This window comes from Callionymus lyra, chromosome 11 (assembly GCF_982586985.1).
Source record: "Callionymus lyra chromosome 11, fCalLyr1.hap1.1, whole genome shotgun sequence".
Classification (NCBI taxonomy): domain Eukaryota; kingdom Metazoa; phylum Chordata; class Actinopteri; order Syngnathiformes; family Callionymidae; genus Callionymus; species Callionymus lyra.
Genome location: NC_141828.1, coordinates 9,438,983 through 9,459,379, shown reverse-complemented (window position 1 = coordinate 9,459,379; position 20,397 = coordinate 9,438,983). Strand labels below are relative to the sequence as shown.

Sequence of the window (20,397 nt, the reverse complement as noted above, 5' to 3'; positions counted from 1 at the left end):
TTTATGCTCATTCAGAAGAAGAAAATGTTTATTTCACCAAAATGATAATAAGTAACTCATTTAAGTTTTATTTAAATTGACGCTATTTACAAAATAGGAAGTTTAGAAAGTGAATAAATATTGTAATAAGTATCACTAAGTAAAGATAAAAGAAGGAAAATAAGATTAATTAGAGGAAAAATGACGCTTTGGGTATATTAAAAAATATATATTAATAATATATATAATAATATATATATATATATATATGTATATATAAAATACGTCACAGTTAAATATATTTACAATCGTTTAACTGCAGTTTAACTTTACTTCACATTCTATTCACATCTGAGTGACGCAAATTGAATGAAGATGCAGTTTCAACTGTGAGCCACTAGAGACCGCTATTGTCCTCTTTATTCCACTTCTCTTGTCTTTTCCAACTTCAAGTAATTTCGATACAAATGATTTAAACACGATAATCATCAAAACATGTTCGATTCAGAAAATAAAACATTCATAAAGTACCTTTAAATAATTATAATATTTGTGACGGACAGGTGACGTGAGGTGAAGAAGGTCATCCGTTCAGATCCAACATCAGGATCAGAATCATCAAGAACGACGACAGGTTCTCCATCGACTGACGGATGAGTGAAGCTTCACTTTTTAGTGTCTGTAATATTCGCCGCAAATTGGAGTTTAAAATAAGCTGAGGAGAGTCTAACGATCCGGCGGCGGTGCCAGCTCGGTTCCGTCATCGATCTGGGTCAGAACATTCAAATCCCGTTTGGTTTCCGCAGAACCAGAGAGATTATGAAGATGTTAATGACGCACGTGATGGACGAGCCACGAAAAAAGAGACCATTTGTAGAATTAAAAACGTGAGACTGTGAATCACCTTCTTATTTATACTCCTGTCTCGGAGGCCGCGCTTCTCACACGCGCGCACGCACGCGTACACACACACACACACACTTCATCATTTAATACAGTTTCCAGCGACTATTGACTATTAACTATGACGTCACGTGTGTCAAATGAAGCAAATAAGGTCACGTGAACGAAGAATTGTTAGTTTGTTGATAATTGATAATTATATTTAAGTTTTTTTCCGATCTTCTGTTGCGTTCACGGTCACCTCAACAATGCTACACAATTATATATTAATTATAATTATATATATGTATATATTAATTATTTTGTAAATCTGCACTTTTTTGTTGATGTTTTTTTTGTTACCAAAATGAAAATGTACAAAAACGAAACTTGTTGTTTCTAATATAAGAAATCGTGACTTTAGTGAATCTCGTAATAACACATGTAACGGTCGACTACAATGGCACTGTTTCTTTAAGTATCAGATCTATACAAACTGTTGCACGAGCCAAGGTCTCAAGTTCCATTTAATGTAATTTATTTACTCTTTTTTTTCAGGATTCCTAGTCATTTACACACAAACCACTAAAATATAATTTAATTTCAAACATATTTAAATTAAAGATTAATGTGGAACTGAATGCTATGTGTTAGCTTAGCTCTACCTGCATGAATGAAGTGAAATGAACGTGTGTGTGTTTAAAAAAAAACAACAACATTATAATATAAATGACAATAAATATTTATTTTAGAATTATAAACTGTATTGCCAGTGTTGTGAACACACATACAGGCACAATAGTTGGTGCTACAGAATAAAATAATTAAATAAAATAACACATTAAATAAGAAATAAACAAACAAAACCGAGCCTTCAAGTCAGCCATTAATAAGGAATTAAACTTTTTCTTTTTTTAATATCTTGAGAAAAATGATTTTAAAAATATTAAACTTGAGTAGAAAAGTAAAAAAAAAAAAAAAAAGTTCATAAACAATAAACTCCATATTCGAGCTCATTATCTACATGTAAATGAATAAACAAAGACGCCAGTGTCAGGTGATCCCAGTCCACCTCCCTGGTCCATAAACCTTCTCTTGAAGCCCCTCTTTGGAAACTTTCTTATTTTCCCAACAAGCCCCCCCTCGCCTCGCAGCGCACGAGCCTCGGCTCTCCACCAATCACAGCGCGGCGTTGCTCGGCGGCGACCAATAGGAAGGCGGTGCGCGCAGGTGGCCCGCGCGGTTATCAGCCGCTCCCGCGTCAGTCCCTCCAGAGAAGGATCTCTTTCATGGTCTCACCCAGAACCACCAACACTTCTCTCAGGTCGACCAGGGACCGAGGATTCGTCTACAGATCCCGAGAGGTGGACTTTGTAGAACTTTTATCGAGACTTTATTCGACAGTTTTTTTTTGAAGGAGGTTTTTTGGACCCTTTTTTTTTTTGTGGCTTTTTCTTCCCCCGGTTCTCGCTGACCAATGTTAGCGATCGGGCAGATGGAGTCTAACCGGCAGAGTGCGTTCGTCCTGGGCAGCACCCCGCTGGCGGCTCTGCACAACATGACCGAGATGAAGACGTCCTTGTTCCCGTACGCGCTGCAGCAGAACCCGGCCGGGGGGTTCAAGGCGCCCTCGCTGTCCAGCCTCAACTCCCACTTCGCCACGGGGACCCCGCACGGAATAAGCGACATCCTGGGCAGACCCATCACCGCCGCCGGGCAGCTGCTCTCGGGCTTCCCGAGGATAAACGGACTGGCGAGCACCGCGGCCGCCGCCGCCGCCGCAGCCGCCGCCGCCGCGGGGATGTACTTCAGCCCGGCGGCGGTGTCGCGGTACCCGAAGCCGCTGGCGGAGCTGCCGGGGAGGGCGCCCATCTTCTGGCCCGGGGTGATGCAGGGGTCCCCCTGGAGGGACCCGAGGATACCGTGTCCTTGTAAGTACTAATAAAAAAACAAACATCTAATCCAGACTCGGTTCTTAACGGGTTTTTTTTCTCTTGCAGCTCAAGGGAACCTCATGCTGGACAAGGACGGGAAGAAGAAACACTCCAGACCCACTTTCTCAGGACAGCAGATTTTTGCTCTGGAGAAAACTTTCGAGCAGACCAAGTACCTGGCGGGACCCGAGAGAGCCAGACTGGCCTATTCTTTAGGGATGACCGAGAGCCAAGTCAAGGTGAGAAGACACGACTTAAAATGTCACATTTAAAACCACTTTATTGGTCTTGTTTGTGTGTCGTTTCAATTAAACATTACAATTAATTAGAAATACAAATTACTTATTTACTTACTTACATTATTAGCGTAAAAGAAATCTAAGCAAATATATTCTCAAGTTATTATCACTTTAATACATTTTACAGTAACGTATGATCAAATGCTGCCACAGTAAATATAACGTGTTTGTACTTTGACAGGTTATCAATGTTGTCTCGTTATATTATGCTTTAGAAAATACACAAAAATACATAAAACTTCATTATTAAAACGTCAATGTAACGTGCAGTCTATTACGCTTCTTTGACCAGTGGTTAATATGATATTATCTCACTGATATTTGTGTTAATTTAAAGATAATCCTCGTAAAAAATATATATTTTTAACGAAATTAAAATGATTAAACTGCAACAAATTACAATAAATCGGAAACACTTCCATATTTAATTTAACTTTGAGTGTCTTCACTTATATAACATGATACAGATACAATATTAAATAAATATTGTAGATTAAGATGAGAACATGCGTTTATTATTCATTTTCGAACATGATATTATTTGCTTATTCTTTATTTAGTTTAAACCTTAAACCAGATAATAACACGGTAGAAAACAATATATTGAATTATGTTATTTTAATAATGCGTAACAACTACATTTGTTGATTCATTTAATTTATTTAAGAGACAGAACTTATTCCTTTTATTTGTTTATAGCGAATTAAATTAAATACATGAGTTTATCGCGTTTAATTCAACTTACAATCCTACACATTTTTACAAATGAATGCTCCAATTTTATTTATTCTTTTACGCATTATATGCATGTTTATTATGACAACACATTAGATGGCGGATGTAAAAAATAAAATAAATGTTTAATAAATATTGTGATAATCACGCCCGTTATTATTAATAAAAATAGGAAGTAATACATTTAATTGATTTAATATAAGAGATACGGTTCATCGGGATTTGATTCATTTTGGATTTATTTTAAAAATTCTGCTCCGGTTCTGGTGACACCTGCTGAGCATCCTTGTGGTCTCTCTCCTCCTCCTCCTGCTCCAGGTCTGGTTCCAGAACCGCAGGACCAAGTGGCGGAAGCGGCACGCGGCGGAGATGGCGACGGCCAAGAAGAAGCACGACTCGGAGACGGAGAAGCTGAAGGAGAGCTCGGACAACGAGGAGGACGACGAGTACAACAAGCCCCTGGACCCCAACTCGGACGACGAGAAGATCACGAGACTGTTGAAGAAGCACAAGAGTACGAGCCTGGCCCTGGTCAGTCCCTGCAGCAACAGCTCGGACACCTTGTGATGCTTCTTTTAAAAGACTTGATCAGAACCAGAACTGGACCGACACTTGAGAAGAACAAGTGTTTCTACCGAGGAGTGTATATTCACACACACACACACACACACACACACACATGGACTGGATCAGTGGAAGGCCCCATTTCTCGCCCAAAAAAAAAAGAAAAAAAAAAGGCGTGACGTCACGAGTGTCCACATCCAAAAATAACACGCATGTTTTAAAACTTCCAGGTGTGTGTGTGTGCGCGCGCGCGGCTTGTAAAGCTCAGAAGAACCAGGGTCACGTGTACATATAGATTTTCTACTGAATAAGTTATGTGCTTCTCTTCACCTGCTGCTTCTGCTCCACACACACACTCTCTCTCACACACACACACACACACACACACGCTGTAAATAATCTGTGTAAAAAATTAATAATAATTCGTTTCATCTTTTCTGTTGCTTTTGCAGAGTCAGAGGAGATTTGTATTATGAATAAATTATTTAACAAGCCTTTATTTTTGTTGTGTTACGATGACTTTTAATGAATGTAATTTAATTAAAGATAAATCCATGACTATCACGCAACTTCCGTTTCCGTATTTCATGCGTTTAATTCGGTTTGTGTTAAAACACACACAAGTAAAAACAACCATTAAAAGATTGAATTTAAACTGTTTCAAAAAGCGGTTGTAGTTTTGAACCATAACCTCGTGTTTAAGGGACAGAAACTGAACAGCAATTGATAAATAAAGATGATTTAAAGGATATATTTTTTAACAAAAAACATCGAGTCATGTTTTTCTTATTTATTTTTGAACATTTTTAGGAAAAAACAAAACGCATGCGCAGAATACATCCATATTTTTCGTGATACATCCAACTGAAAAACGACAGTACCTGATGTGAATCTAAGATAAAAACTAGTAAATAGTGGGATATCATTATAATAAAATAGATTTGAAGTTAATACATTTTATTGTTGTATTTTATTTACGCCAGTTTTATTTGTAAAATATCCTCGTATTTTATCATTTATTAGAAACTATCTAAACTATCTATTCTGTGTATCCATATAAATAAAATGTTATTTAAAAGTTCTTTAATTTCAGAACAAAATGGATGGATACGAAGAAAAGTAACCTCAGAAATACACACACAAAAAAAACTTGATAGTGTTTATAAAATATCTAATATAAGCAAATTATTTTAAGAAATAATTAGACATCAAGCGAAAAATACAACATTTTTAAAAGTTGCGACGTTTAAATTTGAAAAACTAAACCGTATCGTTCAAGAGGTTTGACGAAAACGTGAGCGAAGTGTCTGGAGATCCTGAGTCGAAAGAAAATAAGATGAAAATAAACCCAAATAAACGTTTAAATATTACCCTTTATTGTGAAGAATAAAGAAAAAAATAACCTAAAAAAACACAGATGGGAAGGACACAACTTCAACTATAAATACATAATATTTGTATTTTTAGTTCCGAAATTTCGTACGCAAGTAAATATTTAAAGTATAGAAACTGAACTAAATCTTAATTTAAATCAAAACTACCAAATATACTATATACTACTACTAACTACTACTACTACTATATTTATGAACAACTAGAATATATCTGTAGTACACGAAAAAAACTGACATTAATCCATTAAAAAAAATAGATTGTAAGCTTTACCAACGATTATTAATTTAGATAATTAAAATGTAATATTATATTTGCTTAAACACTATTTTAAATAAAGCAAATTAAGGAATATATAACGTTTATTAACGAGTATTTTTAATTTAAATAAATAAATAATATTTCGTAATGTATTTATTTCACAAAAAGTTGAATAAGCAAGTAAAAAAAAAAAGAGAAAAATACATGTTATTTCATTATGGATAGAAAGTGATACTTATTTAACATTTCTTTATGAGTTTATAATCATAAATTCAATAATAATCTTGGAAAAAAAAGTCCTCATGATCTTCCAAACAATCTTAAGCTGTTAAATAAACTTTTTTAAATTGTAAAAATCTTAAGTTTTCGTCATTAAATGACCAGAAGTTGAAGAGTCATCGACCAGCAGCAGCAGCAGCAGCAGCAGCAGCAGCAGCAGCAGCAGCAGCAGCAGCAGCAGCAGCAGCAGCAGCAGCAGCAGCAGCAGCAGCAGCATCTCAACGTGTATTTATGGAGGAAATAAGAGACAAACATTTGAGCTCTATCGGTTTTTATTGCTTGAGAACTGCATCACCTACAGTCCGGTCCGGAGGCGTTTACACGGACCATAAAAATCTCTTATCTGACTCTTTAAAGATGGAGTGAAAGAAAAACTGCGGCAGGAACGAAAACAAGCAGGAATTTTTTTTTTCTTTTGTTTACAACTCACACAAGGGACGAACAAAAAAAAAAAGAGTAAAAACTTAAAATATTCAGTGAGGATCGTCCGCACACTGTAGTGTCGAAGGCTACATGGAAAAAAACTCCTAAAGTCTTAAACCTGGACATGTGACTTGGCACCAAAAAAAAAAAAAAAAAAAGGACCCAAACTAAAAATATCACATTCATAATATTAAGTAGAAATAAGTTAGAGTTATAACGACATACGGTGAGAGCGGAAACATCTTATATATATACTGTATACACATATATATATATTTATATACTTGCATGTTTCTATGGCACTGCTGAAAACATTCACGGCGGATCCACCGACTCCGCTTTGGTACGAATCATAAATTATCTCTTAAAAAGGATATAAAACGAGACGGTGTCAGGCAGAGTGTTTGTGCACACGACGACGAAATAAGATCTAAAAGGTGTTTTTTTTCATTCCGACAGAAAAACAAAAACAAAAAAGCGTTAAAACCTACACTGTCCACTGTACAAAGAAACTAAGGACATACAAGTTGTTGCATTGCACTTCTTTTTTTTTCATTAAACTTTTAAAAACACGAGCGAAGACGACGGTGATGTAGTAGCTTTTTTCGATTTTTTAGAGTTTTGGCAAAGTCCCGTCCGTCCGTCCAGTCGGTCGGTCGACCTCTTTCTTTGTTGGGGGGGTGGAGGGGTTCGGGGGGGGTTGCATGGCAACGGTGAGGTCAGCGATGTGTCCGCGTCGGCCGCTCGTCCACATCTCAACAAGTGTTTTATGGAGAGAAAATGACTTTTTTTTTTTTTAAGGAGGGGGGAGGGGTGAGGATGAGGCGTCAGGATGACTTGGTCAGCACTGCTGTGTAGATGTGTGTGTGTGTGAGTGTGTGTGTGAGTGTGTGTCGCTCCTCGTGTTCTCACAGAGGCGCTTCACGGAATATCTGGTCGCCCGCTTGGCAACTCTTCCCTGCGGAGCCGGAGACGAGGCACAAGTTAAGAATCCAGGTTGAAGAACATTGTTTTATATAGTTCTTTTTAGTTTGTTTTATTCAAGATGCAGCTCAAGTTTGTGTGCGATGTCGACGCGTCGCCTCACGACCGGGAGCCGCCGCGACCAGGAGATGGAGGTCGATAAGTTGAAGAGATGGTTTCTACCACCTGACGCGGGAATGTCTCGTCAGCCAGAGCTCACTTTGACTTCTAGTCACTGTTAAACTTTTCTTTTAAGAAACGACGACAAGGAACTTTTTCTAGAATGAAGTGTATATATATATATATATATATAATCTATTCACTTTTCAGCTTTTTCAAATCATAAAAAGATCAAAACTTTTTCTTTGCATTATTTCCTTTGATCTATGTTCTATTTTTTGCACTTTGTACTTTTGTTTGCACTTTGTTCTTGTTTTTATGAAGCTATTGTTTGCTATGTATCCATCCATCCATCTATCTATACATTTATTGAGTATTGTTTTGATTGTTTAAGTGCTTCGTGACCCTGGTATGAAAAGCACTATATAAATACAAATTACTTACTTACTTATATTAAATAATACATATTTTAACTTCAGTTCTAAATATATCATTAACTACCGTAATATTATTGTTTTACGTATTTTTTCTCTAAATTACATCCAGTTTTTCAACTTATAAAAAGATCAAAATTAATCTTTGTATCCTTTTCCTTGCATTTTTTCCATTGATCTATGTTCTTTATTTTTTGCACTTTGTCGTCCTTTGCACTTTGTTCTTGTTTTTATGAAGCTATCGTTTATACAGTACATTAAATAATACATATTTGAACTTCAGTTCTAAATATATAATTTACTATTTTTATATATATATATATATATATTTTATGTATTTTTTTCCTCTAAATTTCACCCACTGGTAACTTAATTAATCTAATCATTAAATAAAGTACTTCCATCGTTGAATTATACATTTATTTTCAACCATTTTACGGTTTATGTAAAATTTTTACACAACCTGGTTTAAAAATATATATATACAAGTAATTTTTCATTAATGTTTTTCTTTTACTAACTTTTTTAATTTATTGAAGTGAATAAAGTCAAAGTTTAGAGACAGATTTTTCCATCCGTTCAAGTCAAGTTAATAAAAAACTTTATCTCTATCTGGGTCTGACCCGGGATCTCCTCACAATTTAGACCAAAAACCTTCACAATAAAGGTTAATATTATAAATCTATGGTTAAAATTTGTCTGGTGAGTTTTATTTGGGAGCCTCATCCACGGGTTCTACTGCGAGTCTCTCTTCCATCTCTTCTATCTGTGATCTTGTTCTCGAGTCGCTACAAAGCTTCTGACCACAGATGACGAACATTGCCTTGTGGCTCAGCTCTTTTGGTCTGGCGGCGACGGTCGTGACGTGACGCGTCGACATCGGCGTCTTAGAATGACGTCGGCATTTTAAGACGCTCGTGAGATTATCGTGACTCTGCAGGACGATGCATCTTCACCTTGTGCAAAAAGGTCGTGAGGTCAAAGAAGGTCAAAGAAGGTCAAAGAAAAACAGTTGAATGAGTGAATTGTAATGAAGAAGGAAATTAATATTTACCACGACATCACTGCACCACACAACACTTGTGCTTATTTGCATTAGGTTTACCTGCCCCCGCTGGGGTTCGGAAGGACAGGAAGACGGGCTGGAGGGAGAGAGGGAGGGAGGGAGAGAGAGAGAGGGAGAGAGAGGGAGGGAGGGAGAGAGAGAGAGGGAGAGAGAGAGGGAGGGAGGGAGGGAGAGAGAGAGAGAAAGAGAGAGAGAGTTTTATTTTGACACAATGACAAATAATAACATTCATTTTAGTCTAGAAACTATAGACGTTTGTAAGTAGTTGTAAAAAATATGCATAATCTAGAAATACGGAACAAAAAAGATTTACTGCGAGATTAATCTCGAAATAAAGTATTTTTTCTTTTACTTAAAACTCGTCATAAGGTATTTTCCTATGACTTTAATTTCGTAATAAAGTATTTTCTTACGACTTTAATCCTATAATAAAAAGTTTCCTACGACTTTAATCTTGTAAAAAAATATTTTCTTGCAACTTTAATATCGTAATAAAGTATTTGTCCTACGATTTAAATCTCATTGTAAAGTATTTTCCTACGACTTTAATCTCGTAATATAGTTTTTTCTATGATTTTAATCTCATAATAAAGTATTTTCCTACGACTTTGATCTCGTAATAAAGTATTTTCCTACAACTTTAATCTCTTAATAAAGTATTTTCCTACGACTTTGATCTCGTAAAAAGTATTTTCCTACAACTTTAATCTCGTAATAAAGTATTTTCCTACGACTTTAATCTCATAATAAAGTACTTTTCTACAACTTTAATCTTGTAATAAAGTATATTCCTATGACTTCAATCTTGTAATAAAGTATTTTCCAACGACTTTAATCTCATAATAAAGTACTTTTCTACAACTTTAATCTTGTAATAAAGTATATTCCTATGACTTCAATCTCGTAAAAAAGTATTCTCCCTACGACTTTAATCCCGTCGTAAAGTATTTTTCTACAACTTTAATCTTATAATAAAGTATTTTCCAACGACTTTGATCTCATAATAAATTAATTTCCTACTACTTTAATCTCGTAATAAAGTATTTTCCCATGACTTTAATCTCGTAATAAAGTATTTTCCTACAATTTTAATCTCGTAGTAAAATGATTTTCGGTTTTTGAGTGGCCCTCATACTTCGTCGTATAGAGGAGCTCAAATTCATAAACAAGGAAAATAAATAAATCGAGAATTTACTGTAAATAAAAGTGAAAATATCCACTTGTATAATCTGTATATTTCACCTAAATTAAGTCTAAAATGAAAAACGTATAATATTAATCCACATGTGTACATTTTTATGAAAAGAGTATCAAATTAAAAATAAAATAATAATATTTTCTCCCTGCAGTATAAATAAGAGAAAGTATTCATTTCTCTTCATTCATGCTGTCAAACATCATGTCTGTTATATAATAAACAATAATTACATGTCGTTTAATCATCAACGTACGAGAAAGTGTTTTTTAAATTCCACAAAGACAAGTCTGAGGAACGAGTCTCCGCTTGACCTCGGGGGCCCCGGTCGGGTCAAAGAACCGGGCCTCGCTCGGATCACGGCTCCGGTGACACGCAGGTTAAACTCACAAGGCAGCGCCGTGTGTTTTGGGAAGCGAGTGCTAACTATGTCGGACACTTTTAAAACCCAGCGGCTGTGATTTTAGCAACTGTGTGCCGACGACCGGAGGTGAAGCTGTGGCTCTGTGTGTCCGGGGTCAGATCACACACACACACACACACACACACACACACACACACACACACACACACACACACACACACACACACCCACACACCCACCCACACCCACACACACACACTCGTAAAGACTCACAACTTTACGAGGCGACATTTACATTTTTGAGGGAAATTAAGAGTCGATATTTAATCAGACGCATTTCCTGGCGCAGCCGCGGATCGCAGGAATAAAAGTGTGTAGTAAATATGATAAATCACAACTGGGATGTGGTTTCTACTGATTAACAGTTGCATTTTTGAGTAGGAAACACAAAAAAAACAAACAAAATGTTATTTTGAGTGACAGCAAATCGTTTACATCAATTCCTTCAATAAAGGAAAGAAAAATACGTTTTAATGGGATACAAGTGAAGAAATTTGATTTAAAGTTGCCGCGGAACAGATTATGACGACTATTTTGGTTGTGATATTTAAAAGTGTGTAGTAAATATGATGAATCAGAACTGGGATGTGGTTTCCACTCGTTTAACAGTTGCTTTCCTGAGTAGGAAACACAAAAATACTACAAAAAATGTATTTTTTTTGAGAGTTACAGTTAATCTTTTACATCAATTCCTTCAATAAAGGAACGAAAAATACGTTTGAAAAGAATCCAAGTGAAGAAATTTGATTTAAAGTTACCACGGAACAGATTATGACGACTATTTTTGTTTTAATCTTTAAAAGTGTGTAGTAAATATGATAAATAACAGCTGGGATGTGGTTTTCTACTGTTTAACAGTTGCTTTCTTGAGTAGGAAACACAAAAAAAAAGAAGTTATCTCTTTGAGAGTTACAGCAAATCTTTTACATCAATTCCATCAATAAAAGTAAGAAAATACTTTTTAAAGTGATCCAAGTGATCTATTTTAAACTTGAAACAGATTCTAAGCGAACAAACTTCATCTTCAGATGTGTTTCTCATCAGTTTTCTCTCTCGTGGCTCCATGTTTTGACATGTTTTGGAAGGATTTTTGACTTAAAGTTGCAAAGAAATATCGAGGAACCGTCTTCATATTTAGATCCGAGGCCAAGAGTGTGTTGTTCAGATCTACAGCTACACACACATAGAAAGAGCGACACAAACACACACAGATGACGGTGGGAGGTGTTACCTTGTGGTCCCCCATGCAGACGTTGGCTCCAATGTTATCATAGACTAGAGACTTGTCTTCATTTTCAGGCTGCAGAGAAAAGACAAAAGTTCATCAAACAAAAATGAATTAACTTTCAAAGTCTCACAAAGAAAAGAAAAGAGAGAAATCATCAAAATAAACTTTTCTGCTGCACATTGAAGGTTAGAATATTTTATATATATATATTATTAATTTTGCAGTCCAGGCATGTGTGACGGGAGTCACATTTAAACATCAACACATTTATTTTTTGTCTGTCCAACGATGATTTGACCGAAATATTATACTGTATCACAGAAAAATGAATTAAGTAAAAAAAACATGGTAAACCTTTTTTTTGTGGGACATTTTTACTTTTGTCTTATCTTGATGAAGGACATTTATTTCCCCACATGTATAGTTTTCTTGAAAATCACATAGAAATTGGATTATTCTTGTTTATGTTTTCATCATAGTACACATTAGTATACATCACAAACACCTCCTTTAAAAGGTAACTAAAAATATTTTAGAATTATTCTTTGATTATTTTTTGAATTTCGTAATAAAGTATTTTCCTACAACTTAAAAGGGCACCAAATGTGTCTCTTAAATTGTTCTAGGACCTCAATTATACTCATCAGTATGTTTCTTTTTGCACAAAACTCTCAATTAATAAATATATTTACATTAAAAAGTACGCTTAAGCCCCGCCCACTTAAAATGCTCCATTTCCGCTGAGACCTAAATCTCGTCCAAGCAACCACGCCCACTCTGCTCTGATTGGTCACAAAAACACGAGTTGCATTCAAGGACTCTCGTAAATTTCAAACTCACCCCTAAAACTCCCGTTTTGTACATTAAAAATGAAAAATAAAAACAAGGTTTGCTGCTTAATATACAAATTAGAAAAACACCTAAAGGCAGAAGTAACTCTGACCATGTTTACATAAATATTTATTTTGTTTATTAACATGTTGGTACTTTACTGATTTAGGGCTTCTAGGGGAGGACACCTGCACCAGAGTGATGTCAGAATGTATCATTTAAACCGTGATCTCGTTTGGTGAGATTTCAGACGAGAACTTTATTAAGTAATAACTTCAAAAAGGATCAACGTCATGATGAATGAACTACTGCATTTTGAAGAGAACGACTTCAACATTTACAACATGTAAATAAGTCAGGAGGGTTGGTTTTTTTTTTTACATTAGGTGCCCTTTAATCTCATAATAAAGTATTTTCCTACGACATTTGAAAACATCAAATTGAGCTGAGTCATTCACGAGAGAGTCAAAGCGGAGCTTCCATCCTTATCTTGATATCTCCTGGAATAGAGGAGGTGTGACTGGGAGGAGGCCCCGGGGCAGACCCAGAAAGGGAAACAAGTTGAACCTCAGCTGCCTTTGGAAATCAACCCATGTCTTTCCTTAAATACACATTTTTTAAATTCCATCCAAAAACAAAAAGTTGCAAATTATTAGTTGACAAATTGATCCGGCTGCTATCCCAGCTACCCAGGGTAAAGGACACGCTGGTAACTGTCGCAGAAAAACCAAAAATAAAACAACTTTTTTCCGTTCAACTTTTTTCTCGTCGATTCATCGAAGCATTTCTCGCAGTTTGTGTTTCAAGCAGGAAGTCATTTATAAAAAGCGGACGTTTGTCTGCGCGGCAGATAAAACCGGCGTCCAAAAGTGAACCATCTGAGGGAATCATGTTTCAATTTCACCGTGTGCACACGGGTGGCGCCGTCGGGCCGCTCGCGCACGTGTCGGATAAATCACGCCGCTTGAACTGAAGACTTTTTAAAGAGCCACCAAAAAAAAAGCCGGTCTGGAGAACCAGCCATTTCAAACCAGACGAAAAGAGACAAAGAGCTCGAGAATGAACCACGAAGCGAAACCCAAATCAACTTCGCGCCGATTTCCCGAGGTCAGCGGGCGACGCCGGCGCCACCTTTTTTTTTTCCCAGCTGGCCATGCACCGGCACCTCTCTATTTGTCCGCCCGCCAGACCCCGAGACACATTCATCAAACGCACACTTGATCATTTACAAAAGGCGGCATAAAATTGTTGGGTTTTTTTTTTTTTTTCGTGCCGCGTAATCTTTAGACAGATAAACAAATTACCCCGGGGCCCCGCGGCGGGGAAAGGGAAAGCGCTCGCTCGGCTAAACATTCATTACCGGTACTCCAGGAGCCGGCGCCGCCAGCGGGCAACCTTTGGCGTGTTAGGGCTCGGCGAGCAGAAAATAACATGATGGCGAGTTAACCGAGCGTGCCATGATAGATGACGCCACACGCCCGGGCTGTTTACGCGCCGCGGCTCCGCAAGCTGTGACGCCGACGGGTGCTGGCGAGCGCGTGCTTCAGTGAATCATCGGCCAATCTGTGGAACACACTAACTGTCGTCTGCACTTCAAGCAATTAGCTTTAGCTAAGCAAACACATGCTCAGTGTGTGTGTGTGTGTGTGTGTGTGTGTGTGTCGCCGATAATTCAACACTAACCATGTGTGAAGTACCGCAGGCCACACAATGATCAGCTGATGATATCATGTCGGGTCGTGTGAGAATCGATACACCGATAAATCGCAATGTTTATTTTTTCACGATACAGTATATTTTTATTTTGCTTTCAAATTATTTTTTTTAATCCTAGTACTTTATTGGTTCATGTTCAATTAACTAACTTTGTTCACTTTTGTGTTGCAATTAAACCTCTGGCCACTAGATGGCAGCAGTCGTTACGCCCTCCACGGCTAAAGGGGACAATTGAATCCCGCCATAACGGCGATGACTGGCGACGAGAGGATACAGTCGACTTTAGCAGCTTTTAAAAGCTGGGGTTTTGGACATATTTTGGTTTCAAAACAAATGAAAGTAGTTTCGTCAAGAGTCATGTGGTCTGTAAATACTGCAACACCAGAGTCAAGTACTCGATAATACTACACATATATACTTGTTACTACAGTATCACTATATATTGTATCGTTGCCCCCGTATCCTAGGGGTGTTCGAAAATATCCATAGAATGTATCGCAATATTCAACAGCTTTGTTACAATTAAAAATAAATAAATAATAATCCAAAAATAAAATCATGTTTCTTTTCTACTTTAATCCTTTTCATGGTGACTGAGGATGAGAGGATACAGTGGACTTTGGCAGTTTTTAAAGCTATGTTTGGACATATTTTGGTTTCAAAACCAATTAAATCAGTTACGACTTCGTCAAGAATCATGTGGTCTGTAAATACTGCAACACCAGAGTCAAGTACTGGACAATACTACAAATATCGTTGCAGCCGAGAGGATTTTACTCGCACAAATTCAAATGACTATAAAATAAAGGCCCACATTTATTTGCCCCAAAATGACCCTTTGGCTTCTTTGTAAAATAATTTCTGAACAATCGACAGATGACAGTAAAAAAATAAACTAAACGCACGTATAATCTGAGTTTATTGAGAGGGGGTGAGGGAAAAACAAGAGCAGGATTGTGCGAAAACATGTTTGAAGTTCGTTGAAGGGTGTTTATCGAGTTAGAAAGTGAGCCGAAATGTGCTTTTTTATTTTACTTAGAAGACTGAAAAACATCATAAATAAATAAAGTTCAGTTGAAGAAACATCTTCATTTTACATTCTTACCATGTAATAAACTTCATTATATTATAATAATTGTATTCTTTAGCCGTCAAGAACTCGAAACACTAGTCATGGAATAAAACGACTCACATATAGCACGTTTAAAATCCATTTTTTTAAAAAAAGAACTAAGGTTGGTTTAATTATAGTCATGAATGTCAGTATACTCAGATAAAAACACACCTTTTTAAACATGTTTATTTATTATAACTGTTGTAGTTTTTATGTTTTGTAGTTTTAACTTTTATAACTGCTGGCTTACTGTTTAACTTTTCAAATCTGTGTGTATTGTGTCCTAGTGTTTTGAAAGGCGCCTGATAATTAAATTGAATTATTATTATTAAATTATTATTGAAATGCATGAGCAGACACATGAAAATCTGGCTTCTCTTAGTTTAAGCAACACTGTGTCATAATCCAGCTCAAGTCTGTTTTATGGCAGTTATTGTTTTGTGGAAGCTTCAAAGATCAGGAAGGAATTCCTCGTTTGTGCCGAACAAAGGAAAGTCAAACTTCCTGAGGAGCCCCCTGCCTGGAGCTTTGTCGAGAGTGTGTGCACGTTTGTGTGCGTGTTTGTGTGCGCGTTTGTGTGCGATCAAACGGTCGATGGTGTTTGTGTTACAACACAAGTTCGTTACCGACTCGTGAAGGTTTAAAAATGTAGGAAAACCTTAAGGTTTACAATGATATTCAATTGTTGATACACCTGGGAAGTTTAGTGTGAAAAGAAGAAGTTACAGTTTGGATCAAAGTTTATGAAAAAACTATTCTGAGCAAGAAATGTAATAATTTTGTATGAAATATTTCACAAATTACTACATCTAAACCTGCAGGTGTGTGACACAGTTAAAGCATTAGATTAACCATTGTTATACATTAAAAATGTCTGTTAAATTTAAATATTTAAACTTGGTTTAAATAAAACAAGTGGTACAAATCCTAAATATTTGAAATAAAACAAACCGTTTTCTTTTACTGTAAAGTAAGAAAATGAAAAACAAATTAAAAAAAATAAATGGATGAAGAAAACACCAAAAGAAAAACCTGAATGAAAGGAACTTAAATGTCATCAAATAAAATGCAAAATAGTAAAAGCACTTTTAAAGGATTTATAGCTTGAAGAGTCATACCTTCCTTTGGTAAACATGATTTAAGTATATTTTTGAAAACCTTTTTTTTGTATTCCATAAGTCTATCATCACAAGTATTTATATTTACGAGTTTAGTTCTCATTATATTATTCGTTTTCTGCAAATACTTGGATGAAATATGTCATGATAACAATAAAGTCAACATCTATTTTATAATATATTAATATTTATTAATTAAAAATATATATATTTTGTCCAAATCCTCGAAATATTGATCCTTTACAGCTGAAACTCAAAACTACATGTGCTCATTTTTCATAATGGCTATAATGCTGTGTTGGATTGAAAAAAGAAGAAAGAAAAAAGGTGAAATATTTCCCCCTCGGGTCGGGACCACGACTCACCTTGGAGACCAGCTCTCGGGCAGAAGAAGACATGAGGATCCGGTCGCACCAGGCCGGGCATCTGGTGTTCATGTACTCCTTCCCCTGGTTGCTGTCCTCGCTGTACGGATAACTGTGGAGAGAAGACGGACTCGGTCATCAGGGGCGTCGCCACGACAACCTGGAGTCAAATCCTCAATGACCTCCGTCTCTACTGTCCTTTCCAGTCGCTCCTATTGACGACCTCTTTATCATCATCTCTGACTGATCTCAATTGTTTTCTACCAAACCTCACTCTTTCCTCTGACGGCTAAACTCAGTTATCTCCACCCTGTCTGCACTCTCTTCTTCGCCTCAGTTTATCTCTGTTACTTTGATAAAAACCAAGAAATACATACACATTTAAAAACTCTCAAGGTCAAGACAACTTAAGACAAACACAGGAGTCCCAGAATAAAAGTGTCTTAAGTTGTTTCTTGAAGGAGTCAGTAGATCATCAAACACAGAGGAAGATCGTTCCAAAGCTTAGGAGCAACAGTCTGGAAGGTTTTTTTTTCTTCTGCTCCTGAAGCTTGTTCAGGAACCATCAGTAGATTCTGATCCACAGACCTCAGAGCCCGAGCTGGGGTGTAAGGCTGGATCAGATCACTGATGTAAGGAGGAGTCTGACCATGAATAGCTATGATAGCGAGAACCAGAATTTTAAAATGGATCCTTAAAGAAACTGGCAGCCAGTGAAGAGTTTTAAGGATCGGAGAAATGTGAGTTCTTCTACTAGAGCGGCTCAGAATTCTCGAGTTTTGTATGAACTGCAGACGAGACAGATCCTTCTTGTTTAGACATGAAAACAAACTGTTACAATAGTCCAAACAAGAAGACACAAACACATGGATTACAAGCTCCAGATCGTGTTGTCACAACATTTTCCTAAGTTTAGAGATTTAGAGATCAGTTGAAAGGAAACAGTTTTGGTCAGTTTTTTGCAGTGTTGTACAAGATACATGTTTTTGTCAAATACAACACCCAGGTCTGTCATTCTTCTGAGACTTGGAGTAGAGCTTCTGCTTTTGGAATAGTCCGCACTGGGGGCCACCAGAGGCCCTTGGACTGGTCCTTATTAGGTCAGTGCAAAACTAAAAACATAGTAGATAGTTTGAATACAAACCATTTTTACTGGTTTAGTCCTAAAAAAAAAATGTTGTTTCTATCTCTTCTCTCTTAAAATAAGTTAATATAATATAAACATAATTGAATTGTTCTACTTTCTTGTTTCTAATCCGTATTTTCCCATCATATTCAAGCTCTTTTTTTCTTCATCCCTTCTTTCTTATGGCTTGATGTCCCCTAATAGGAAATGTAATTTCCCATCCCTGCCATAAACAGATCAATGGCATTATGGAAGTCTGCGCTCCGGCTCAGGAACGTCCTATTATCTCTCGATCGCGAAAGTTGAAAAAAAAACAAAAAAAAAAAACAACCCTGCTACAGCTGGAGCAGAAGCGAAGACGTGGAGCGTCTGAATCTCTCCGAGATGTTTTCCCCGGGAAACAGGAGGTCCATTTGTGTGTCCAATCATCTGAGTAATCTCCAGAATCAACACACATGGATGGCTTAATCAAAGCGATCTTTCTCTGCCAACTGTACAGGTTGCGAGGCTGAGAGAGAGAGAGAGCGAGAGAGCGAGCGAGGGGAAAGGGAGGAGGATAAATAAAAGAGAGGGAACGAGAGCGATGCGAGCGCGGGGACCGGAGGGAGATTCAGTCGCACATATGTATGGCTAACATCCCCGCACGGGTCATCAAAAACAGATTAGACGGGCGAGAGAGACGGTATCTGGAAACAGAAGGGAACAAAAAACGTGAGATTTAAGCGGCGGCGGGGATGGAGTCGGGCGAGGAGCCATCGAGCTGATACAGATTTACATTGTTGAGAATTCAATTTGCCCCCCCCCCCACCACCGCCCCCCCACCGGCTCATCAAACTGCGTCGGATTTACACGCCAGCGATCCAATTTGTTTTGCCGGCGCTCATCAGGACGCCGGCGTACGGACGGCGATACCGATTCCAATTTGCTCCTCCAGTGCCAGGCGTGCTAACCGTAGCACAACATCCAAGTGGCTGAGGAAGTCCTAATGATAAAATAAACACGGGCGTCGCTTCCGATTAATCAGCTCTGATGGCTTCATTTGTGCCGCCGCCGAACAACGTTTAATGGCCGTTTGTTTGCGGCGGCGGCGCTCGTACGTTCTCCCCCCCCCCCCCCGGCATTACGGGCGGGTTTCGGTTTCTTTGACAAATTCATCCGAAGACAATTAAGAGTTGATCCTTCACGACGACTAATGCGCAGGACGACGCGTCCCAATCGTTCGCTTTCTTTTTTTTCGTTTGTTGCGAGAGAACCTGTTTCAATTGGATGAATAAAACGAATGAATCACAATAAAATACTTTGAACCTTTTACTTCATTAGATTGCTACTTTAGTTTTGGTCAAAATTAGATTAGTCGCTCAGAAAACTTTTTTAATATGTGTTTTATTCAGGAGGTTCATTAAGGATAGTTGGTTTTGCATAAGGCCTGAAAATAAATTAGTTTGTATTGTCTCTGGGTCAAGGTGACCCGGAGGCCTGAAAACAAATGTGTTTGAGGTATCCCTTGTGTTTCCTCTAAAGGAGTCAGTAGTCAAAACACAGAGGAAAATCGTTCCAAAGCTTAGGAGCAACAGTCTGGAAGGATTTCTCTCCTCTGGTCCTGAAGCGTGTTCAGGAACCATCAGTAGATTCTGATCCACAGACCTCAGAGCCCGAGCTGGGGTGTAAGGCTGGATCAGATCACTGATGGAAGGAGAAGCCTGACCATGAATAGATCTGAAAGTAAGAACCACAAAATTGATGCTCAATAAGAAACTGGCAGCCAATGCATTGTTTTAAGGATCAGGGTAATGTGAGTTCTCCTACTAGAGCAGCTCAGAATTCTGGCTGCAGAGTTTTGACTGTTTTGAGATCTGACTCAAGACCTCATCAAAAAAAGCTTGTTAGACGTTATTAAACATGTTTTTTACAAACTTAAAAATGCTGTGCATTTGACCTTCTCCGGACCA

At 37.4% G+C, this 20,397-nt stretch overlaps 2 protein-coding genes across 3 annotated transcripts in view; one reads left to right on the top strand and one right to left on the bottom strand.

Annotated features, from left to right (window-relative positions):
- Positions 1 to 20,397, bottom strand: part of inpp5a (inositol polyphosphate-5-phosphatase A) — a 183,580-nt gene that overhangs the window by 2,588 nt on the left and 160,595 nt on the right. The window contains exons 13-16 of one of the 2 annotated variants that reach the window (XM_087802985.1): positions 17,323 to 17,434; positions 12,182 to 12,250; positions 9,320 to 9,407; positions 6,887 to 7,706 (exon numbers count right to left, since the gene is read on the bottom strand). In XM_087802985.1, the coding sequence (XP_087659111.1) occupies positions 9,327 to 9,407; positions 12,182 to 12,250; positions 17,323 to 17,434 (262 nt within the window). In that variant the 3' untranslated portion in view covers positions 6,887 to 7,706; positions 9,320 to 9,326. The remainder of the gene's footprint in view (positions 1 to 6,886; positions 7,707 to 9,319; positions 9,408 to 12,181; positions 12,251 to 17,322; positions 17,435 to 20,397) is intronic. The other variant, XM_087802983.1, reaches the window with a different exon arrangement.
- On the top strand, positions 2,168 to 4,958 carry nkx6-2 (NK6 homeobox 2). Its single transcript, XM_087802986.1, has 3 exons — positions 2,168 to 2,792; positions 2,862 to 3,034; positions 4,148 to 4,958. Exons 1-3 carry the CDS (start codon positions 2,339 to 2,341, stop codon positions 4,394 to 4,396), a joined length of 876 nt encoding a protein of 291 aa, XP_087659112.1. The 5' UTR covers positions 2,168 to 2,338; the 3' UTR covers positions 4,397 to 4,958.